At 41.6% G+C, this 19,082-nt stretch overlaps 1 protein-coding gene across 2 annotated transcripts; it reads right to left on the bottom strand.

The window, feature by feature from the left end:
- Nucleotides 1-4,637: 4,637 nt before the first annotated feature.
- Nucleotides 4,638-15,723, bottom strand: LOC145342342 (ankyrin repeat domain-containing protein 46). Of its 2 annotated transcripts, XM_080187849.1 has the most exons (4): nucleotides 15,338-15,723; nucleotides 8,225-8,383; nucleotides 5,822-5,881; nucleotides 4,638-5,592 (listed from the first exon to the last, which is right to left on the bottom strand). In XM_080187849.1, the coding sequence occupies exons 1-4, from the start codon at nucleotides 15,682-15,684 to the stop codon at nucleotides 5,376-5,378; spliced, it is 783 nt and encodes a 260-aa protein (XP_080043975.1). In that variant the 5' UTR covers nucleotides 15,685-15,723; the 3' UTR covers nucleotides 4,638-5,375. The 2 variants fall into 2 exon arrangements, with proteins under 2 accessions (XP_080043975.1, XP_080043977.1); XM_080187851.1 differs by lacking the exon at nucleotides 5,822-5,881.
- Nucleotides 15,724-19,082: the final 3,359 nt, after the last annotated feature.

Here is a 19,082-nt window from a genome sequence, read left to right on the forward strand (position 1 = left end):
AAACTTCAGTTAAGATAATTTAGTTTAATAGTTGGTTGATTACGAAACTTTGAAGATTAAAATATTTTGATTGTTTTCAGGGTGGAGGAACTTAAGCAGCCACAATTTTGTTGCTTTCCACCTGTAACAAAACCTGACACTTATGGAAATGTTGTCTTCACTGTATGAAAGAATGTTTGAATAGATGTGCATAGGGTGGCACGATGGCTAGCACTGCTGCCTGACAGTGCCAGAGACCTGGGTTCAATTCCCATCTTGGAGTTTGCATATTCTCTCCCTGCGTTTCCTCCAGGTGCTCTGGTTTCCTCCCACAGTCCGAAAGACGTGTTTGTTAGGTTAATTGGCTGTGCTAAATTCTCTCTGTGTGCCCAAACAGGTGCTGCAGTGTGGCAACTAGGGGATTTTCACAGTAACTTCATTGCAGTGTTAATGTCAACCTACTTGTGACTAATAAATAAACTCAAGTTGCATTATTGTCTCATTGTTAGTCCTGGAAGCATTAAACTAGGACTGCTCAATCTTTTTTGGTCGGATAATGAAGCCCACTATCAATGAAAAGTCATGCACATTGGTTTAAGATGATAATTTCTGATTTATCCACAAATGTACATAGGTTTGACATTAGCATCACTATTGTAAATCAGTTAGGATTATATTGGAGTTTACAAGAGAGGGGATTTCATAGAAATGTATAAAATTCTATCATGGTTAGACAGGGTAGTCAGAAAGAACGTCCCCGATGGTGAGGAAGTCCAGAACTAGGGGTCATAGTTTCAGGATAAGTGGTAAACTTTTTAGGGCTGAGGTGAGGAGAAATTTCTTCACCCAGAGGGCGGTGAACGTGTGGAAATCACTACCACAGAAAGTAGTTGAGGCCAAAATGTTATGTGATTTCAAGAAGAATTTGGATATTGCTCCTGGGGCTAAAGGGATCAAAAGATATAGGGGGAGTGGGGATAGAAGAATCAGGATCAGGATGTTGAATTTGATGATCAGCCATTATCAAAATGAATGGCGGAGCAGGCTCAGAGAGCCTACTCCTGCTGCTGTTTTCTATAAAATATGGTATCCTATGAAGTCTCAAGATGAATTCAACCATCCATTCATTTATTTTTCACTGTGACCGACCTTGGCCACCCTGAAAGGTTCCTCAGCAAAAAAATATATTTGTAAGGTCAAAATTTCCAAGGTGAATAACGTTTAACTAAAAAAGGATTTCTTAGATCAGAGATCGAGTCACACAAAGAAAATGTACACCACTAAAGGTTTGTTGCCCTGCATGTAAGTTTAATATTTATTATAAAATTGTGGTATGGTTCCAGCACAGATCTTTCAGCTAGTTGTACCTTTCTACAAGACTAACTCACCTAGTGCCACTCTCCCAACTTCTCCTCGTAGGCCAACACATTTTCTCGCTTCTGGATGCAGTTGATTATTCTATTTCAGGAGGTTGAAAGGTTTCATTCAATAAACAAGGTCATTAATTGGTGAAAATAATTTTGTAATGAAACACTGGTAAACAGAACACAGAAAAATAGAATTTCACTGAAAACGCCATTAAAGATTTAACTTTTTTAAAAAAACTTTTGATCTCGGAGCTGATATATCAACAGCACATTTCACTGTAATGTATATTATTCCTGTATATTCAACCTGGAATGACTATCAAACATTTTACATTCCAACTGAAATCAATAATAGATTGAGTTCGTCAAATGAAACAGTCTGAGAATCCTGAAAGTGAGCCTGTTGTCACAAACGTGTGCTTGTAATATTATAAGGCTTGTCATAAAGTTAATCCCATGAAGCCTTAAAGATGGCTGCCAAAATCACCTGACCTTTTACAACTGCAATGCGATCATTCTAGAAAGTGCAAGTGGATTGCAAGGAGACGTATCCAAACACGTGAAATCCAATGTACATTTCCACCAGGGTAAATGGAAATTTGTTGACAGTGACTTCCCTGGAGATGTGAATAGATCTTTCCTATCACCCCAAGCGTGAGAGAACAGGACCCATTCAAGTTAAATGGCTGAGATATTTGAAAGGTTGATTACCTTGGATAAAAGGACAAAGAATGGAATTATGTTCCCCAGACACAATTCAACAGCAGCCATTTTGTGTTTTTGAATTGTATAAAGGGGGCAAGAAGCCATTTTGTGTAGCAATGCACAGAGAACTCAGAAGGCATCAGGAAGTCTGTTCCAGTCCACAGCTAAGCTAACTTGAGCAGCGTGTGAAAGCTGTTTTTCTCTCTGCCATCAGGAATTATAGTAAGATATCTACAGAATCATCCCTGGTCTGCTGAGAAATAAACAGGCAATAAAGTTTTGGAACCTGTACTCTGTTCCAGCATTTGCTCTATTTATCGAGTCCACCTATGAAGGAAAACTCAAAACTCTTGAGTTCACAAGCCATTGCAGCTGCTAATCAAATTTCAACCCCTTCACTTCAGAAAGAAGTTCAAGAAATGAACCCGCAATATCGCAAACTGATGTGAAATCTTATCTTTTAAGATATCTTCTCTTTATCTGTACTTGTATCTGTATTTAGTTAACACTATTGCATTATTTGCAACTTCCAGCAATAGTCTTATAATAAATTAACCTTTATTTTGTTTAAGATAAGCTTTACTAGTGATTATTGTTATATTGAGTCAATTGCAAATTAAACGGGAGCTACATGCACACATAAATTGTTAGCTCTCAGATCAGAGGAAAGCCCTTTTACATTGTTGTGGCACTATTAATCTCAACTTGAAAATACAACTCTGCAATCACACTAGTTGTAAACAAATTGACGTATCAGCTAGTTTGCTGTATTCTCTGGTTCTGAGCCGTTAATCTCTCGTTCCACTAGGCTGATACCGGAGATGAGGGGGTTGAATTATGAAGAAAGGTTGAATAGACTGGGTTTGTACTTGTTGGAATTTGGAAGGGAGGGGGGAATCTTATAGAGACATATAAGATAATGAAGGGGATGGAGAGGGTAGAGGTAGAGAGATTCTTCCCGCTCAGAAAGGACAGCAGGACTTCAGGTCGCAGTCTCAAGATAAGGTGGTGGTCGGGGGGGGGGTGCAGTTTAGAACGGAGTTGAGGAGGAACTTCTTCACTCAAAGGGTGGTGAATCTCTGGAATTCTCTGCCCGTTGATGTGGTAGAGGCTACCTCGCTAAATATATTTAAGACACGGGTGGATAGGTTTTTGGTAGGCAAGGGAATTAAGGGTTATGGGGAGAAAGCCAGAAAGTGGAACTGAGCCACTTCAGATCAGCCATGATCTTACTGAATGGCGGGGCAGGCTCGAAGGGCTAGCTGGCCTACTCCTGCTCCTATTTCTTATGTTCTTATGTTCCACATTTTTACAAGTTAAGTACATTCCATTAGATAAGGCTCTAAGACAAGCACTGTGGTCAATTGTGCACTTTCCATTTTTACAATTTCTTGACTGTTAATAACCTCAAACTGTTGCATCACCAAATGCCACAAGAGCAGCAACAGCTGGAAAAAAATCCAGAAAGAAGTTACTTGTTGGACTTAATGTTACATTGCACCAGAGGAAATACATCATGGATAATCATCCTACCAGAGGTAAGATGAGAATATTCAGTATGTTACAAAATAGTCAATGATATTTTTCCCATCTCAGCTGTATCAATATTTCAGCTGTGTTTTAACTGCAAACTATTGAATCAGATTTTGCTTTCAAAATTAATGAGGTTAATGGCACTCAGGCATTGGTGAGACCACATCTGGAATACTGCGCACAGTATTGATCTCTTTATTTAACGAAAGATATAAATGCATTGGAACCAGTTCAGAGGTTTACCAGACTAATACTAGAAAGGGTGGGTTGCCTTGGGGCAAAGTTGGAGAGGTTATGTTTGTATCCATTAGAGTTTAGAAAAGAGGCGACTTAATCACAACCTTGAACATCCCAAGGGGTCTTGACAAAGTGGATATGGAGTGGACATTTCCACTTGTGGAAGAATCCAGAACGAGGGGTCACTGTTTAAAAATAGTCACTCATTTAAGACGGAGATGATCTTTTCTGTGAGGGTTGTCTCTCTCGAACTCTTTCTCAAAAACTCGTGGAAGTAGAATTTTTGAATATTTTTAAGACAGAGCTTGATCGCATCTTGATTAAAAAGGTGGTGAAAGGTTATTGGGGGTTGGCAGGAATGTGGGGTTGATGTTATAATCAGATCAGCCATGTTCATATTGAATGGCGGAGCAGGCTCAGGAAGTTTGTACGCTCAGTCTATTTAAAATGTGGAAATGGTGGAGCAACTCAGGCAAGGAACTGATACACCATTAAACAAACCCAAAACTTGCTGACCAAGTTAGCCTTAAGAAAATGGTAACTTGCCTCATTTGAGATAGTGAACACTAGTAAATTGTGGGAGTGGCACACTAGAAAGGAGCTTTGTGACAAGCTTAATTATTTCCAGTTTTGATATCTGTAAAACAATAAGCTAGCTGTTAATTACTGACTAACAACCTCTGATACTGAAAATTAACTGCTACAAGTGTGGAGTCTAGTTTCTTTAAAATTTACTACTTCAATTCTATAAACTTAAAATATACATATGATGCAGGTAAGATTTACATATAGTTTCAATAACACAAGCACAAGCAGTTCATATAACTAGTATTTACTGCATTATACTGAGTATAACAATTTGCTTGAATACATGTAAAATTTACATTATTACAATTAAAAGTGCATATTGTGTTCTACATAAAGTTTATTCAGGTCTGTACCATGAAAAAAACATTAGCTGCAAAACAAAGATCAAGGCGTTTAAATTTTACTGACTCATTTTTAAATAACGCAGTGATTAAGATCAGTCCTACTGTACTTCATATTGCTTCACTATGATCAACATTAATCTTAAAACATGAAGCCATTGTTCTAAATTCTTCAATTTGTACACATAGGAATGTGATTTACTACATTTTCTCAAGGAAATGACAGGGAACAAAAACACATTTCAACAGATATTTTCACCTCTATACAATACAAATAGGAAGTTCAATAAATGGTAAAAATGAGCATTTAGCAATATTAAGCACTTCAGTTTGATACTCTATCTTCAGATTTCTTTTTACTACAAGGCTCAATGCATACCAAGACTTTGCTTTTGAAAACTGTAACGCTAACAATTTGTTTAGTTGGCTGTAATTAAGTGAGAACTGGAAATCAAGCTCAGGAAATTAATAACAATGCCAAGAACATGAGCACTCAGTCTTTGTAGCAAAAAGCTTTAGGTGACTGGAATGCTGACCACCAAGGGCTGACATGTCCGCTAGCTTTCTTGACTGCCGATGTAGGTCACAAAGATCAAACTCGGTTAGAGTCGGCGGTGTTGAGTTCCTAATGCACCAGTTCAGGTTGGTTTTCCACAAAAGGCAGGACTCCACTGACATAGTAGGCAATGCCAAGAGACAACAGTGCGATGACAATAATGAGCAGCAGAACCCTCCAGAAGCCCAAATCATCCACAAACTCCTGCCAGGTGGAGCGGAAGCTGGAAAGGACACCATCTGTATTCTGAAGGTTCGGATTCAGAAGCGAGTGGCTCTCCATGGCGCTTGATGAGAGGGGGAGAAAATATGGATCATCAATACAACTTTAGAGCATGATCAATGATAATTTATTTATAAACCTTCATTTGGATTACCATAAAAGGAAAATGTTACGTTTAAGTTTCAAGAGATTCCATTTAACTTTTTAAAAATCAATTGAAAAAGACAAAGAGAACCATTTTCTCACAGATAAGTTCAAATTATTTTTCTCAGCAAGCCACACACCAACTTTACCTGAGGGGCTGATGGTCTGTTTCCCAGCCTCTGATGGTGTTGTTCTGAGTCTCCTGCTCGCTAGAAGATGCAAGAGAGTAGTTAGGGAACAACTCCCCCTCCTGTGGGGAAGCATCAACCTTAACTCAGTATATTCCTATAATGTGCAACTGAGATCAGGGACTCCATAAACCCTACATATTGGATGCTGTGATGCCATATATTGGCAGATACAAGCATGAAAATTTGGCTAGATTAAAGACCTTGGAGGGTAAGAAGACCAAATTTTACCTGCATCCTTTGGGAGCAAAGAGGAATGCAGGGGGTCGGAGTCAGGGAGAAACAAGCAACCATACTTCATAGAAATCATAGAACCCCTACAGTGCAGAAGGTGGCCATTTGGCCTTCTAGTCTGCACTGTTAACAATCCCACCCAGGCCCTATGCCTGGAACTCCAGCAGCTTTACAGCTTTTACTCTGTACACCGACCATAAAAAACATTAAAATTTAAGAGACTGTGTGCAGCAGCTACTCTATAGTAATGTTGGGCTTCAATCTTTAAGATTTGATTATTTTTATTCATATATATAATTGAAAAATCCTTTAGTGTAATCTGAATATTGATGATGGTTTAAAAAAAATGAACTACAACAGGCAACACTTTAGTCAAATTCTATTACTAACAAGCTTTCAACGTCTTCTTCTTTCATTCTGTGCTTGAAGATATTTACTACCCAGTGAGGGGATGACTCTAGACTTCAAACAACCATCCTTCCTTTTGTAAGTTAAGACAGTGGATACTGAGTAGGCTATTCATCTACAATGGGCATCTCAGTCAAGTTCTGCTATCCCTGATGACATCAGCATCCCTACCCAGGGACACTGAATGGCCGCCCACAGCAAAACCCCTCAGCAACTTCTTCCTCTCCACTAATATACAGGAGTAGGCCATTCAGCCCCTCAAACCTGTTTCATTATTCAGTGAGATCATGGCTGACCTCTATCCAAACTCCGTCCAAGCCCCTTTTTACCTTTGGCTAGCAAAACATAAGCCCATAAGGCACAGGATCAAAATTTGGCCACTCAACCCATCCAGTCTGCTCTGCCATTTAATCATGGCTGATATTTTTCTCATCCCCTTTCTCCTGCCTTTTCCCCATAACTCCGATCCCCTTATCAATTAAGAACCTATCTATCTCTGCCTTAAGGACACTCAGTCGCCTGGTCTCCACAACCATCAGCGGTAAAGAATTCCACAGATTCACCACTATCTGGCTGAAGAAATTCCTCCTCACCTGTTTTAAAGGATCGTCCTTTTAGCCTGAGGTTGTGCCCTCTGGTTCTAGTTTTTCCTACAAGTGGAAACATCCTCTCCATGTCCACTCTACCCAAGTCTAGAGTATCCTGTAAGTTTCAATAAGATCCCTCCATATTCTTCTAAACTCCAACAAGTACAGTCCCAGAATCCTCAACCAAAAGCCTATTCATTTCAGATTTTAAATTATTAATGCAGCTAGAATTTTACTGCTTTTGTGGGAGAGTTTTCCCGTACTTCTTCTCCCCTTTGCACGAAGAAGTGCTTCTGACCTTCTCTCCTGCACACCCTGGCTCAAATTTTAAAGATTTGATCATTTGTCCTGGACTAGCCCACCAGCAGAAAACATCCTCTTTATTTCATCAACTCACAGCTAAATCCTAAAAAATGCAAGTAAATCACTACTTAACCTTCTACGTGCCTCACAACACAGTGACCAACAGTGGGATGTACCACAGCTCTGATCATCCAATTCAGTAAAGGTTAGGTGTCAAATCTGGGACTTTCTAGCTATGCATGGTTCAGACTTACTGTTTTAATCAGCTAAACCAACTGGGGCAATCCCTCTACAAACATACATTTGAACTGGTGTAAAACAAGTCTCCAAATCATAACAGGCAAAACAGAAACCGAGCAGCAAGAAACATGCTTTCCAAAATTACATAAATTATGCACATGCCTCACAGCAAATTCCTGATCTCAGTGGGGGCATCAAGCGAGTCAAGGAGATGCATCATTTCATGAGGAACAGGAAACGAGGACCGGGGATTAAGGCAGGAGCAGTGAAGGTCATGCCGATTTTAAAGCAGCCAACTCAACAGCAGTTTGGGCTGAGATCTGGCAGAAGACCAGGACTAGTTTCAGTCATAACAAGAAACTCAAGAATGCTACATAGTTAGATTTGCAAGTTAAATTATTCATACACTTGCAGGTCATTTAATCCAACTTGCTAAACGAATAGAAATGTGGTATCCTTAAAACAATGCAACTGATTCTAAAATCAAAAGTTAATCATTTAAAAGTTTATAATCAGCGCCAAAATAATTTCTGACTCCGAACATAGAAAATTATCCTTCCAGCTCAGACTTTCCTTCCAATTCAATGTTTACCTCTCATTTTCTGCAGTCTGCATGATCTCTAGTTTAGAGTGAGTTCCGCGATTGAATCCTTTCACCTCCTGCTCCTCCAAGGACTCCAGCAGCTTGATGGCATCTTTGTTTACTCCTCGACGTTTTGCCAAAACAAGTGGGGTGGCACCATGATGGTTGCTTGAGTTACAAAGAAAAAAAAAGAGATAATGACTTGCAAGAGGCCGTGTTCAGTTGTGTCCAGTCACTGTTCAGAAAAAATGGTCTCAGTGACCAACGCGTTTTCATGTATAACTTCTGAACAAGTTACAAAAATCAATCCAGACTTAATTCTAAGGATCAAATAGAAAATCAAAATATACATCCAAACATAGTTCTAAGAACATAATTCATGAATTAGAAGTAGAATTAGGCAAGATAGGCCATTCGAGCCTGCTCTGCCATTCAATCAGATCATGGCTAATTTTTCCTTTGTCTCAAATCCGCTTTCCTACCTGTTCCCCGTATCCCTTTTTAAATTAGAAATATTAATACCTCCTTCTTGAAAGAATTCAACAATTCAGATTCCACCGCTCTGTGGCGCATCGAGTTCCACAAATTCACCACTCTCTGCAAGAACTGGTTCCTCCCCATCTCAGTTTTAAATCAACCATCTCTCAACCTTTACCTGTGACCTCTTGTTCTAGATTGCCCCTTAAGAGGAAACATTTGATCTACATTTACTTGATCAATTCCTTTTAAAATATTAAAAACCTCAATCAGATTCCCCTCATCCTTCTCAATTCCAGTGAGTACAAGCCCTAACTATTCAATCTCTCCTCATACATCAATCTGGGGCAGCACAATGGTTAGCACTGCTGCCTCACAATGCCATGGACCTGGGTTCGATTCCTGGCTTGGGTCTGTGTGTGTGCGTGCACGGGTTTCTTCCAAGTGCTCCAGTTTCCTCCCACAGTCCAAAGATGTGCAAGTTAAGTGGACTAGCCATGCCTCTCAGTATGAGGGGGACTAACTAGGGTAAATGCATGGGTTGCAAGGGTAGGGCCTAGGTGGGATTGTGGTTGGTGCAGACTCGATGGGTCTCCTTCTGCACGGTGAATCCTTTCATCCCCGGAAATCAGTCTGAACTGCCTGTTCTTAAATGCTGCACTGGAAAAGATTTAAACACTGCTGGTATTTCTATAAGCTCCTGCAAAACTGCTGACCCACAGTGCATCTATGCAGACAGAAAATAGAACCATATCTAGAGCATCAATCATCAGCTACAATATGGGCCTTCCTTGGTTTTTTGTATTATGCTCTCACTGCAAAGTGCCCAAATCAAAATAAAAATCTTTTGAGGGTTAAACAAAAATGGTCATAGGAATGGTAGTCAAAGAAACTTTGCATCACTGAAACCAACTATAAGAATAATGGAACTGTGCAAACAAGACAGACTGGAGAGTCCATGGTCATTTTTATCCCATACAGACAGTTTCTGGCTATAAAGCTGTCAAAACATGTCCCATATCAAGAAGTACAGTCTCTGGGATGTGTGACTGGAGAAACTCTCACACTTTCACGGCAGAGTTAAACTGTGAAATTGATGCTAGCAGCACCCTGACGTACCTGCACTGATCATGCATTGTAAGCATCTCTGCATTGAGACTTTCCACAGCCCAGAACAATTCTAATTATATGTTAAGGATAGGTAACAAAGAATCATACACAATCATAGAATCCCTACAGTACAGAAGGATGACATTTGGCCCATCAAGTCTGCATCAACCACAAACTCACCCAGGCCTATCCCCACAACCCCATGCATTTACTCTAGCTAGTCCCCCTGACACTAAGGGGCAATTTAGCATTGCCAATCCATCTAAACACATATATCCCAAAGCAAAGATTTGGACCCAAAACTAGGTTAACAACAGTGCAGCACTGAAAGATTTCAACACTGTAGAAGATAATATCTTTCAGATGGGATGCTGGAACCAAGTCCCTTTCTGCCTTCACAGATAGGTGTAAACAATCCCATGATACTATAACAAAGAACAGGGGAGTTTTTTCCCCCAGTTATCTTGGCCAATATGTAGCCCTCAACTAATATCACAATGACCAGAAATCCCAGGTAATCTCATTGTGGTTTGTGAGACCTTGCTGTGTGCAAATTGGCTGTCACATTTTCTATACTATAACAGTTACTTCACATCAAGTATACTGTAAAAGACTTTGGGGTATCCTGATTTTGTGAAAGGTGCCATATAAATGCAAATTATTCTCCCTCACCCCAGTGAACTAATTGAAAGAAATAAAACAGCAAAGAAATAAATGATGTGTGAATACCCAAGAGAGCAAGAGGCCCAAGACAAATACAAAAAATTGAAAAAACATATGGGGAAATGAAAACAGAAGGCACTGGTGCAGTAAAGCAGCTCCACATTAGTTGACTATCTCTCTTCTTGAAGAAATCTAAGCCCCAACCAGCTCCACATTCTGGCAAAAGTTTATTAGTGTCACAGGTACACTTACATGAGCACAGATTCACAGGGCTTGTCTACGTCCATGGTACCAAGTTACAAAAATGTCATGTTTAGCTAGATAGTTTCAAATTGCAATTTCCTGCTACAGACAATTTAATTTTTAAAAAGTGAGCTAATCAGCTACCAAACTCCTCCTGCCCACCACACCATAGTCAAATCTCCTCAGCCTCCTGCTCCTCACACATCTGCCAATGACATTACTGTGAAAAATCACTGCACCTCACAAAATGTCAACTTGTCTACCCACCTAGCCAAATACCAACAATTGGCCCCAAATTGTGAAGAACCTCTGCTTGTTGCGAGGGAAGAGTTACTGAAGTCAAGGGAATGGGGAGAGTGTTTAGCTCTCACAGAAAGTTTGAGATATTGTTTCTGTAGCTTATACTAAACTCTCTCGGTGTAAGGTGCAATTAGCCATGGGCAGAAAAGTCAAAATGAGAATGGGTGAGGAAGAAGAGATAAGGTGGCAGACTGCAGGAAAGCTTGGGTACTCATTTTTTTCCCTCAGCCATGAATTTCCGATTTCCAGCAAAGCAATGCTGCGGGTGAAAGGTTTGAACCATGGCACTCTTAGAGATCATTTTTATTTTAATTATTTGTCACAAGTATAAATTGCTTGGTCCTAAATTACAAGAGAGCTTGATAGTGAACTACAAATTAATGCATCTATTGAAGTATGAAACAGTAGAAGCTCTGTAGCAATACAAATGGTGACAAGATCAGCCCAAAGTCAATGAATTCCTTATATAGTGTTACATTGTAATTGACTCAAATAGATGCGCTAAGGATTAAATCACAAATTCACCAACCCTTTCAGCCAGAAGTGCCTGAGTAATCTTGCCCAGTTGTAACAAAGGTTCTGTACTTGAAACATTCAAGGAGTAGTGCTCCAAAAGCTTGTGGCTTGTGCTACCGAATAAACCTGTTGGACTTTAACCTGGTGTTGAGAGACTTTAGTTTGCTTACCCCAGTCCAATGTTGGCATCTCCACATCTTGAAGCATTCATGCAGCTGTTCTCTCAACAGAGGCTGAGTTTCTCTGCAGTTCTGTCAGGTTTCTTTTTACATTTTCATATTTTGACTTATTTTTCTACGAAATAAACTTGCAAAGATTCTCAGCTGATTCCATTAAAACACCGCTTGACAGCCAGAAACACCACACATCATGAGCACAGATTCACAGGGCTTGTCTACGTCCATGGTACCAAGTTACAAAAATGTCATGTTTAGCTAGATAGTTTCAAATTGCAATTTCCTACTACAGACAATTTAATTTTTAAAAAGAAAGTGAGCTAATTAGCTACCTAACTCCTCCTGCCCACCACACCATAGTCAAATCTCCTCAGCCTCCTGCTCCTCACACATCTGCCAATGATGCTCAATAAACATGTTACCTCTGTCCATTTGGGGTAAAGACATTCACTCCTCACCTCCCAGAACCACCAAAGCCATAAACCATCTGTGGAGGGGCCAAGTTATTGGCACAAGCTGTCACAGTGCCAACTTCACGCCAATCTGTTGAGCTGTTGCCATTAAAAGGTAATTTACCTCAACTGTGAAAAGTTGCCATGCTGAACAATAAAATTTAGTCTCTGAATATGTAAACATTGGTATGATGCATTGACATGACAGCTTAAACATCACTTTAAAGAAGGGGCTTCATAATTGATGTGGGTATGCCGGCATTGGACTGGCGTAAACACAGTAAAAAGTCTGACAACAATCAAATAAATAGGTTGGACTAAAACCTGGTGTTGTCAGACTTTTTACTTCATAATTGACCCATGGAAAAGTGTACGACTGCTACATATTGTAAAAGGAAGGTGGAGTGTGAAAGCAGTCAAAGGGCGGAACAGTGGTTAGCACTGCTGCCTCAATGCCAGGGACCCAGGGTTCAATTCTAGCCTTGGGTCACTGTGTGAAGTTTGCACGTCCTCTCTGTGTCTGCACGGGTCTCCTCTGGGTGCTCTAGTTTCCTCCCGCAGTCCAAAGATGTGCGGGTTAGGTGGATTGGCCATGTTAAATTGACCCTTAGGTGTCAGTGGGGTTTGTAGACTAATGGGAATAGGGTCTGGGTGGGATTGTGGTCAGTGCAGACTCGGTAGGCCGAATGGCCTCCTTCTGCACTGTAGAGATTCTATGAACAGCACAGGACATTTCTGAAGGATTAAAATATACAAAGGCAACAATAGCTGCTTTGGCAAGCTAAAAAGCAATCAGAACAGGGTACCAACTTTTCCAACATTATGATGATTATGACTAAAGGTCAATTAATTTTCAATGAGCTAATTAACAATTAATAAACAGTAACGGGTGGGAATTTTTAAAGGGAATATTCCAGGGAGACATTCCCTGCATCTCAAGACAGTTGGAAGTTATACTGCAATTAGTTAAACTGCACCTGGAGTATCAACTTCAATTGTGAGCACCACACTTCAGAAAGATTCCTCTGGCATTGGAGGGGATGCAACACAGATACACTAGGATAATTTTGGAGCTAAAAAGATTAAATGAGGACAAACTTCATGGACCAGGTTTATATTCTTAGGGCTAAGAGCATTAAGGGAGGCTGTTTCAGATGATTAAAGCAATTGGTAAAGGAAATGGAGATAAACTATTTCCTCTAGTGGGAGAGAAACCGGGGTGGGGAGGGGAATCCTTAAAATTAGAACTAGGCTGTTAAGAGGTAGTAGGCAGGACTTCTTAACTTGGAAACATCTCTCCTATTAAAAAGCAGCTAGGGTGAGGCACAAAGGAAATGTTATTGTTACTGTAAAGGAAACTGAATATAAAGGCAGGATAAAAAGTTTCAAAGAAGAGTCATACAGACTTACCCATTAATCCCCCAACCTACACATCTTGGGACAATTTAGCATAGCCAATTATCTAACCTGCACAGGAGGAGAACATGTCCCTGTCTACATCAACAGGGACGAAGTTGAAAGAACATAAGAAATAGGAGCAGGAGTAGGCCATCTAGCCCGCCCCGCCATTCAATAAGATCATGGCTGATCTTCGTGGCTCAGTTCCACATTCCCACCCTCTCCCCATAACCCTTAATCCCCTCGCTTATCAAAAACCTATCAACCCGCGTCTTAAAAATATTTAGCGAGGCAGCCTCCACCACTTCAACGGGCAGAGAATTCCAGAGATTCACATATTTTTAGGTGTACAGATCACCAACAACCTGTCCTGGTTTCCCCCCCCATGCCGACACTATAGTTGAGAAAGCCTACCAATATCTCTACTTTCTCAGAAGACTAAGGAAATTTGGCATGCCAGCTAAGACTCTCACCAACCTTTATAGATGCACCACAGAAAGCATTCTTTCTGGTTGTATCAGAGCATGATATGGCTCCTGCTCTGCCCAGGACTGCATGAAATTACAAAGGATCTTAAATGTTGCCCAATCCATAACGCAAACCAGTTTCCCATTCACTGACTGTTTATACTTCCTGCTGCCTCGGCAAAGCAGCCAGCACAATCAAGGACCCCATGCACCCAGGTCATTTTCTCTTCCACCTTCTTCCATCAGAATAAAAATACAAAAGTCTGAGGTCACGTACCAACCAACTCAAGAACAGCTTCTTCCCTACTGTCAGATTTTTGAACGGATCTTCCTTGCATTAAGTTGACCTTTCTCTACACCATAACTAAAACTATAACACTACATTCTGCACTTTCTCCTTTCCTTCTCTATGAACAGTATGTTTTGTCTGTATAGTGTGCATGAAATAATATTTTTCACTGTATGCTAATATATGTGAATAATAAATCAAGAAAATGCTGGAAAATCTCAGCAGGTTGGGCAGCATCCGTAAGAAGAGAAAAAAGCTAACGTTGCGTCCGGAGCAAAGGATCATCTGGACTCAACATCAGTTCTTTTCTTTCTTTCCAAATGCTGCCAGACTTGCTATGATCTTCCAGCATTTTCTCTTTTGGTTTCAGAATCCAGCATCCACAGTAATTTGCTTTTACCTAACCTGCACAACTTTGGGCTCTGGGAGGAACACAGTAAGAAGTCTCACAACACCAGGTTAAAGTCCAACCAGTTTATTTGATAGTAAACCCACAAGCTTTCGGAAATGTTGTTCCGTCATCAGGTGTGTGGAAAGTTCTGAACAGAGAAGATCTGATCAAAGTACTTTCCACACACCTGACGAAGGCTTGTGGGTTTACTATCAAATAAACTGGTTGGACTTTAACCTGGTGTCGTGAAACTTTTTTCTGTGTTTACACCAGTCCAACGCTGGCATCTCCACATCAGTGGGAGGAAACCAGAGCATCCAGAAGAAACCCATGCAGACACCAGTAGAATGTGCAAATTCCACACAGGCAGTGATCCAAGGACAAAATCAAACCCACGCCACTGATGCTGTGAGGCAGCACTGCTTGCCACTAATGCCACCCCAATCCCTCAAATCAGCATCACAACAAAAATAAAGCAGACTATCTGGTCATTGCCAACATTTGTGAACATGACAGTGTATTGATGTCATGCTGACAACAGTGAAAAGTAAAAACTTTACAGGGATTCCTCCTGCTGTCAGGATGGTCAGAGTCCCTCAGCCCAGCCCAACATCTCCCCCCTCCCCCGCCCAGCACCCACCAGATGTCGATTTTGAGGCCGTTGGACACCAGGAACTGGATGGAGTCGACATGGCCACACAGGTGCAGGGCGGTATTGCCCTGGTTGTCGGTGGCCAGCAGGTCGGCCCCGAACTTGTGCAGCAGGCGGCAAATGTCCACGTTCCCCCGGGCTGCGGCCATATGCAGGCCGCTGCGGCCCCGGTTGTCGCGGATGTTGGGGTCGAAGCCGCTCTCCAGCAGCCGCTTGGCGTACGCGATGTCGCCGTCGATGCAGGCCTGCAGCAGCGGCAGGCCGGTCTGGCAGGAGTCATTGATAAAGACATACGACATTGCTGCACCTTCACTCCCTCTCAGCCACCCCTCCATCAAAAATACCTCCAACTGCGCAGACTCAGAGCTTCCCACCAACTGCGCAGACGCAGAACTCCCCTCCAACTGCGCAGACTCAGAATCCCCTACGGCGAGAGCAAGAGGCCCAAATTAATGTATCACCAACACGCGGCCCATCTGCCTTTCTCAAAATATACCCCAGCCAGTGCAAAACAGCCCCCAGTCCAGAGAAATAATGCGTATTATTCCATCTAAATCTCTTCCTGGGGCTTAGTTATTTAGTCAATTCTTCTGATGTCTCTCTTGGAATGAAGTGTTACAATTTGATTTGATTTATTATTATCAATTTTTTAAGTTTATTTATTAGTGTCGTAAGTAGGCTTACATTACCATTGCAATGAAGCTACTGTGAAATTCCCTTAGTTGCCACACTCTGTTCAGGTATACTGCAGGAGAATTTAGCATGGCCAATGCATTTAACCAGCATATCTTCTGGGCTGTGGGAGAAAACCAGAGCACCTGGAGGAAACCCACACAGACACAGAGAGTACATGCAGGACTGTGCAGACAGTTACCCAAGCCAGGAATCGAACCCAGGTCTCTAGCGCTGAGAGGCAGCAGTGCTAACCACTGTGCCATCATGCTGCTCAACGTAATATACAATGTACATAATTTACATATCATTCCAGCTAAATCACATCATGGGGCTTATTTTGTTTGGGCAACTCTTCTAATTCCTCTGTAATATCTTGGAAGGAGTGGCAACCACCAATGGAGTAATAAAGGTAGCTAATCTAGTTAGCACTACTGTTTCACAGCCCCAGGGTCCCGGGTTCAATTCCAGCCTTGGGTGACTTTCTGAGTGGAGTTTGCATATTTTCCCTGATGTGCAGGTTAGGTGGATTGTCTATGCTACATTGACCCTTACACAAAAACAGAAAATGCTGGAAAATCTCAGCAGATCTGACAGCAATTGTGGAGAAAGAATATAGTTAATTTTTTGATGTTACATTGACTTTTCTTCATTGCCCTCCTCCCACCCCTCTGATAAACTTTCCCCTCCATCAGGCTATGTCCTCTTCAAGCTCCACCCCCTCAGGCCCCATCTCTTGGCACTGCCAGAGTACCTGATGGGCAGTGCCAGGGTGCCCAGCTGGCAGTGTCAGGCTAGCACTGCCCAAGCACACAGAGGCTTTCAGTGGCCTTTAGTCCCACTGGGGAGGCCATCATGTCTGGTCCCCATTAGCAAATTGTACTGAAAACTGTGAAATAATCAGGAAACATTCCCACTTCTGACCCAATGATGGAGGGAAGGTCATTGATGAAGCAGCTGAAGGTGAGTTGGCTGAGGACATTATCCATGAGAATTCCTGCATTGATATGCTGGGACTAAGATGACTAACCACCAACAACCATCTTCCTTTATACTATGTTTGACTCCAACCAGTAGGGAATTCTACCCCCGATTTCCATCATTTTCAACCTTGCCAGGGGTCTTTAATGCCACAAGTGATATAACGTGGCCTGGTTGTCAAGTATAATCACCCCCACCTTACTTCTGGTTTTGAGATTTTTTAATCCATATTTGGATCAAGACAGTAATGAGATGTGGAGCTGAAAGACCCCAGCAGAACCAAAATTGAACTTTGGTTTGCATGTTACTGCTGTACAAGCGCCACTTGATAGCACATTGCATCATTGTAGAGTAGACTAATAGGGCACTAATTGGCCAGATTGGATTTGTCCTGCTTTTGGTGAGCAGACATACATGGGCAATTTTTCACATTGTTAGGTAGATGCCAATGTTGTAGCTGCACTGGAAAAGCTTGGCTAGGGGCACGGCTAGTTCTAAAGTACAAGTTTTGTTGGAATATTATCAGCGCCAATAGCCTTTGCTGTATCCAGTTCTTTCAGCTGTTTCTTGATATCATGTGGAGTGAATCAAATTGGCTGAAACCTGGCATCTATGATGGTGGGGTTCTCAGGAGGAAGCTGACATGGATCAGCTACGTGGAACTGAAGTTGCAAGTGCCTCAGTTTTGTCTTGTATTGAGTTCTCTCAACATTGAGGATGGGGATGTTTTTGTAGCACCAGTTAGTTGTTTAACTATTCACAACCATTCACAATTGGTTGTGACAGGACAGCAGACCTTTGATCTGATCTTTAGGTTGTGGAATTATTTTGCTCTATCACAGGCTGTTTCCGTTCTTTAGGACATTTTGGCATGTAGTCCTGTGTTGTAGCTTCACCAGGCTGATGCCTCATTGTCAGGTATGTCTGGTGTTGATCTTGGTATGTTCTCCTACACGCCTTATTGAACCAGGATTAGTCCCCTAGCATGATGGCAATAGTGGAGTGGGGGATATGCCAAGCAATGGGGCTACAGATTGTGATTGAATACAATCCTGATGCTTCTGATGCCTCATAGATGCCCAGTTTTGAGCCTCTAGATCTGTTCTGAATATATTCCATTTAGCATGGTAGTTGTGCCAGACAACACAATAGAATGTGTCCTCATGTAAAGATGGGACTTTGTCTCCACATGGTCCGTGTGGTGCTCAATCTCAGAAAAGCTTTAATAGCTGAAGTTTGTGAAAACAGTCAAGTAGATGTTCCCACTCATCAGGTCTCTCAGCTCCTGGTGCAGGCTATTATTTCATGAACATGAGTCCAATTCCCAGCGTGGCAGCTGGGAAAATTCATTGCATTAATAAATCTGGAATAAATTGCTAGCATCATTTATGATGATCATGAAACTAGTGTTGATTGTTGTAAAAACTCAGCTGGTTCTTTAGGGAAGGAGATCTGCTGTCCTTACCTATATGTGACTCCAGACTGACAGCAGTGTGGTTGACTGACTGCCGTCTGAAATGGTCCAGCAGGCCACCATCTGGATCAGACTGCTACAGAAAAATCAATTATAAAAACAAACTGGATAGGCCTCCTGGTATTGATCTAGGCATCAGCCACTCAGTCAACACTGTAAAGTCTTCCTCACTAATGTTTGGGGGCTTGTTGTTCATTTATATTTGCTAGGAGTGACATGCATTCATTTGTATTGACACTTTTTCTGCAAACAAATGGAACATGGCGTGCACAGTGGTTAGCACTGCTGCCTCACTGCACCAGGGACCCAGGTTCAATTCCGGCCTTGGATTACTGTCTGTGTGGAGTTTGCATGTTCTCCTCGTGTCTGTGTGGGTTTCTTCCGGGTGTTTCAATTTCATTGAATCATAGAAACCCTACAGTGTAGAAAGAGGCCATCTGGCCCATTGAGTCTGCACCGACCATAATCCCACCCAGGCCCCACCTCCATATCCCTACATATTTACCTGCTAATCCCTCTAACCTACACATCTTAGGACACTAAGGGGCAATATTAGTATGGCCAATCAACCTAAGTTGCACATCTTTGACCTGTGGGAGGAAACCG

The sequence above is a fragment of the Carcharhinus amblyrhynchos genome, chromosome 4 (genome assembly GCF_965287045.1).
Source record: "Carcharhinus amblyrhynchos chromosome 4, sCarAmb.v2.hapA, whole genome shotgun sequence".
Classification (NCBI taxonomy): Eukaryota; Metazoa; Chordata; class Chondrichthyes; order Carcharhiniformes; family Carcharhinidae; genus Carcharhinus; species Carcharhinus amblyrhynchos.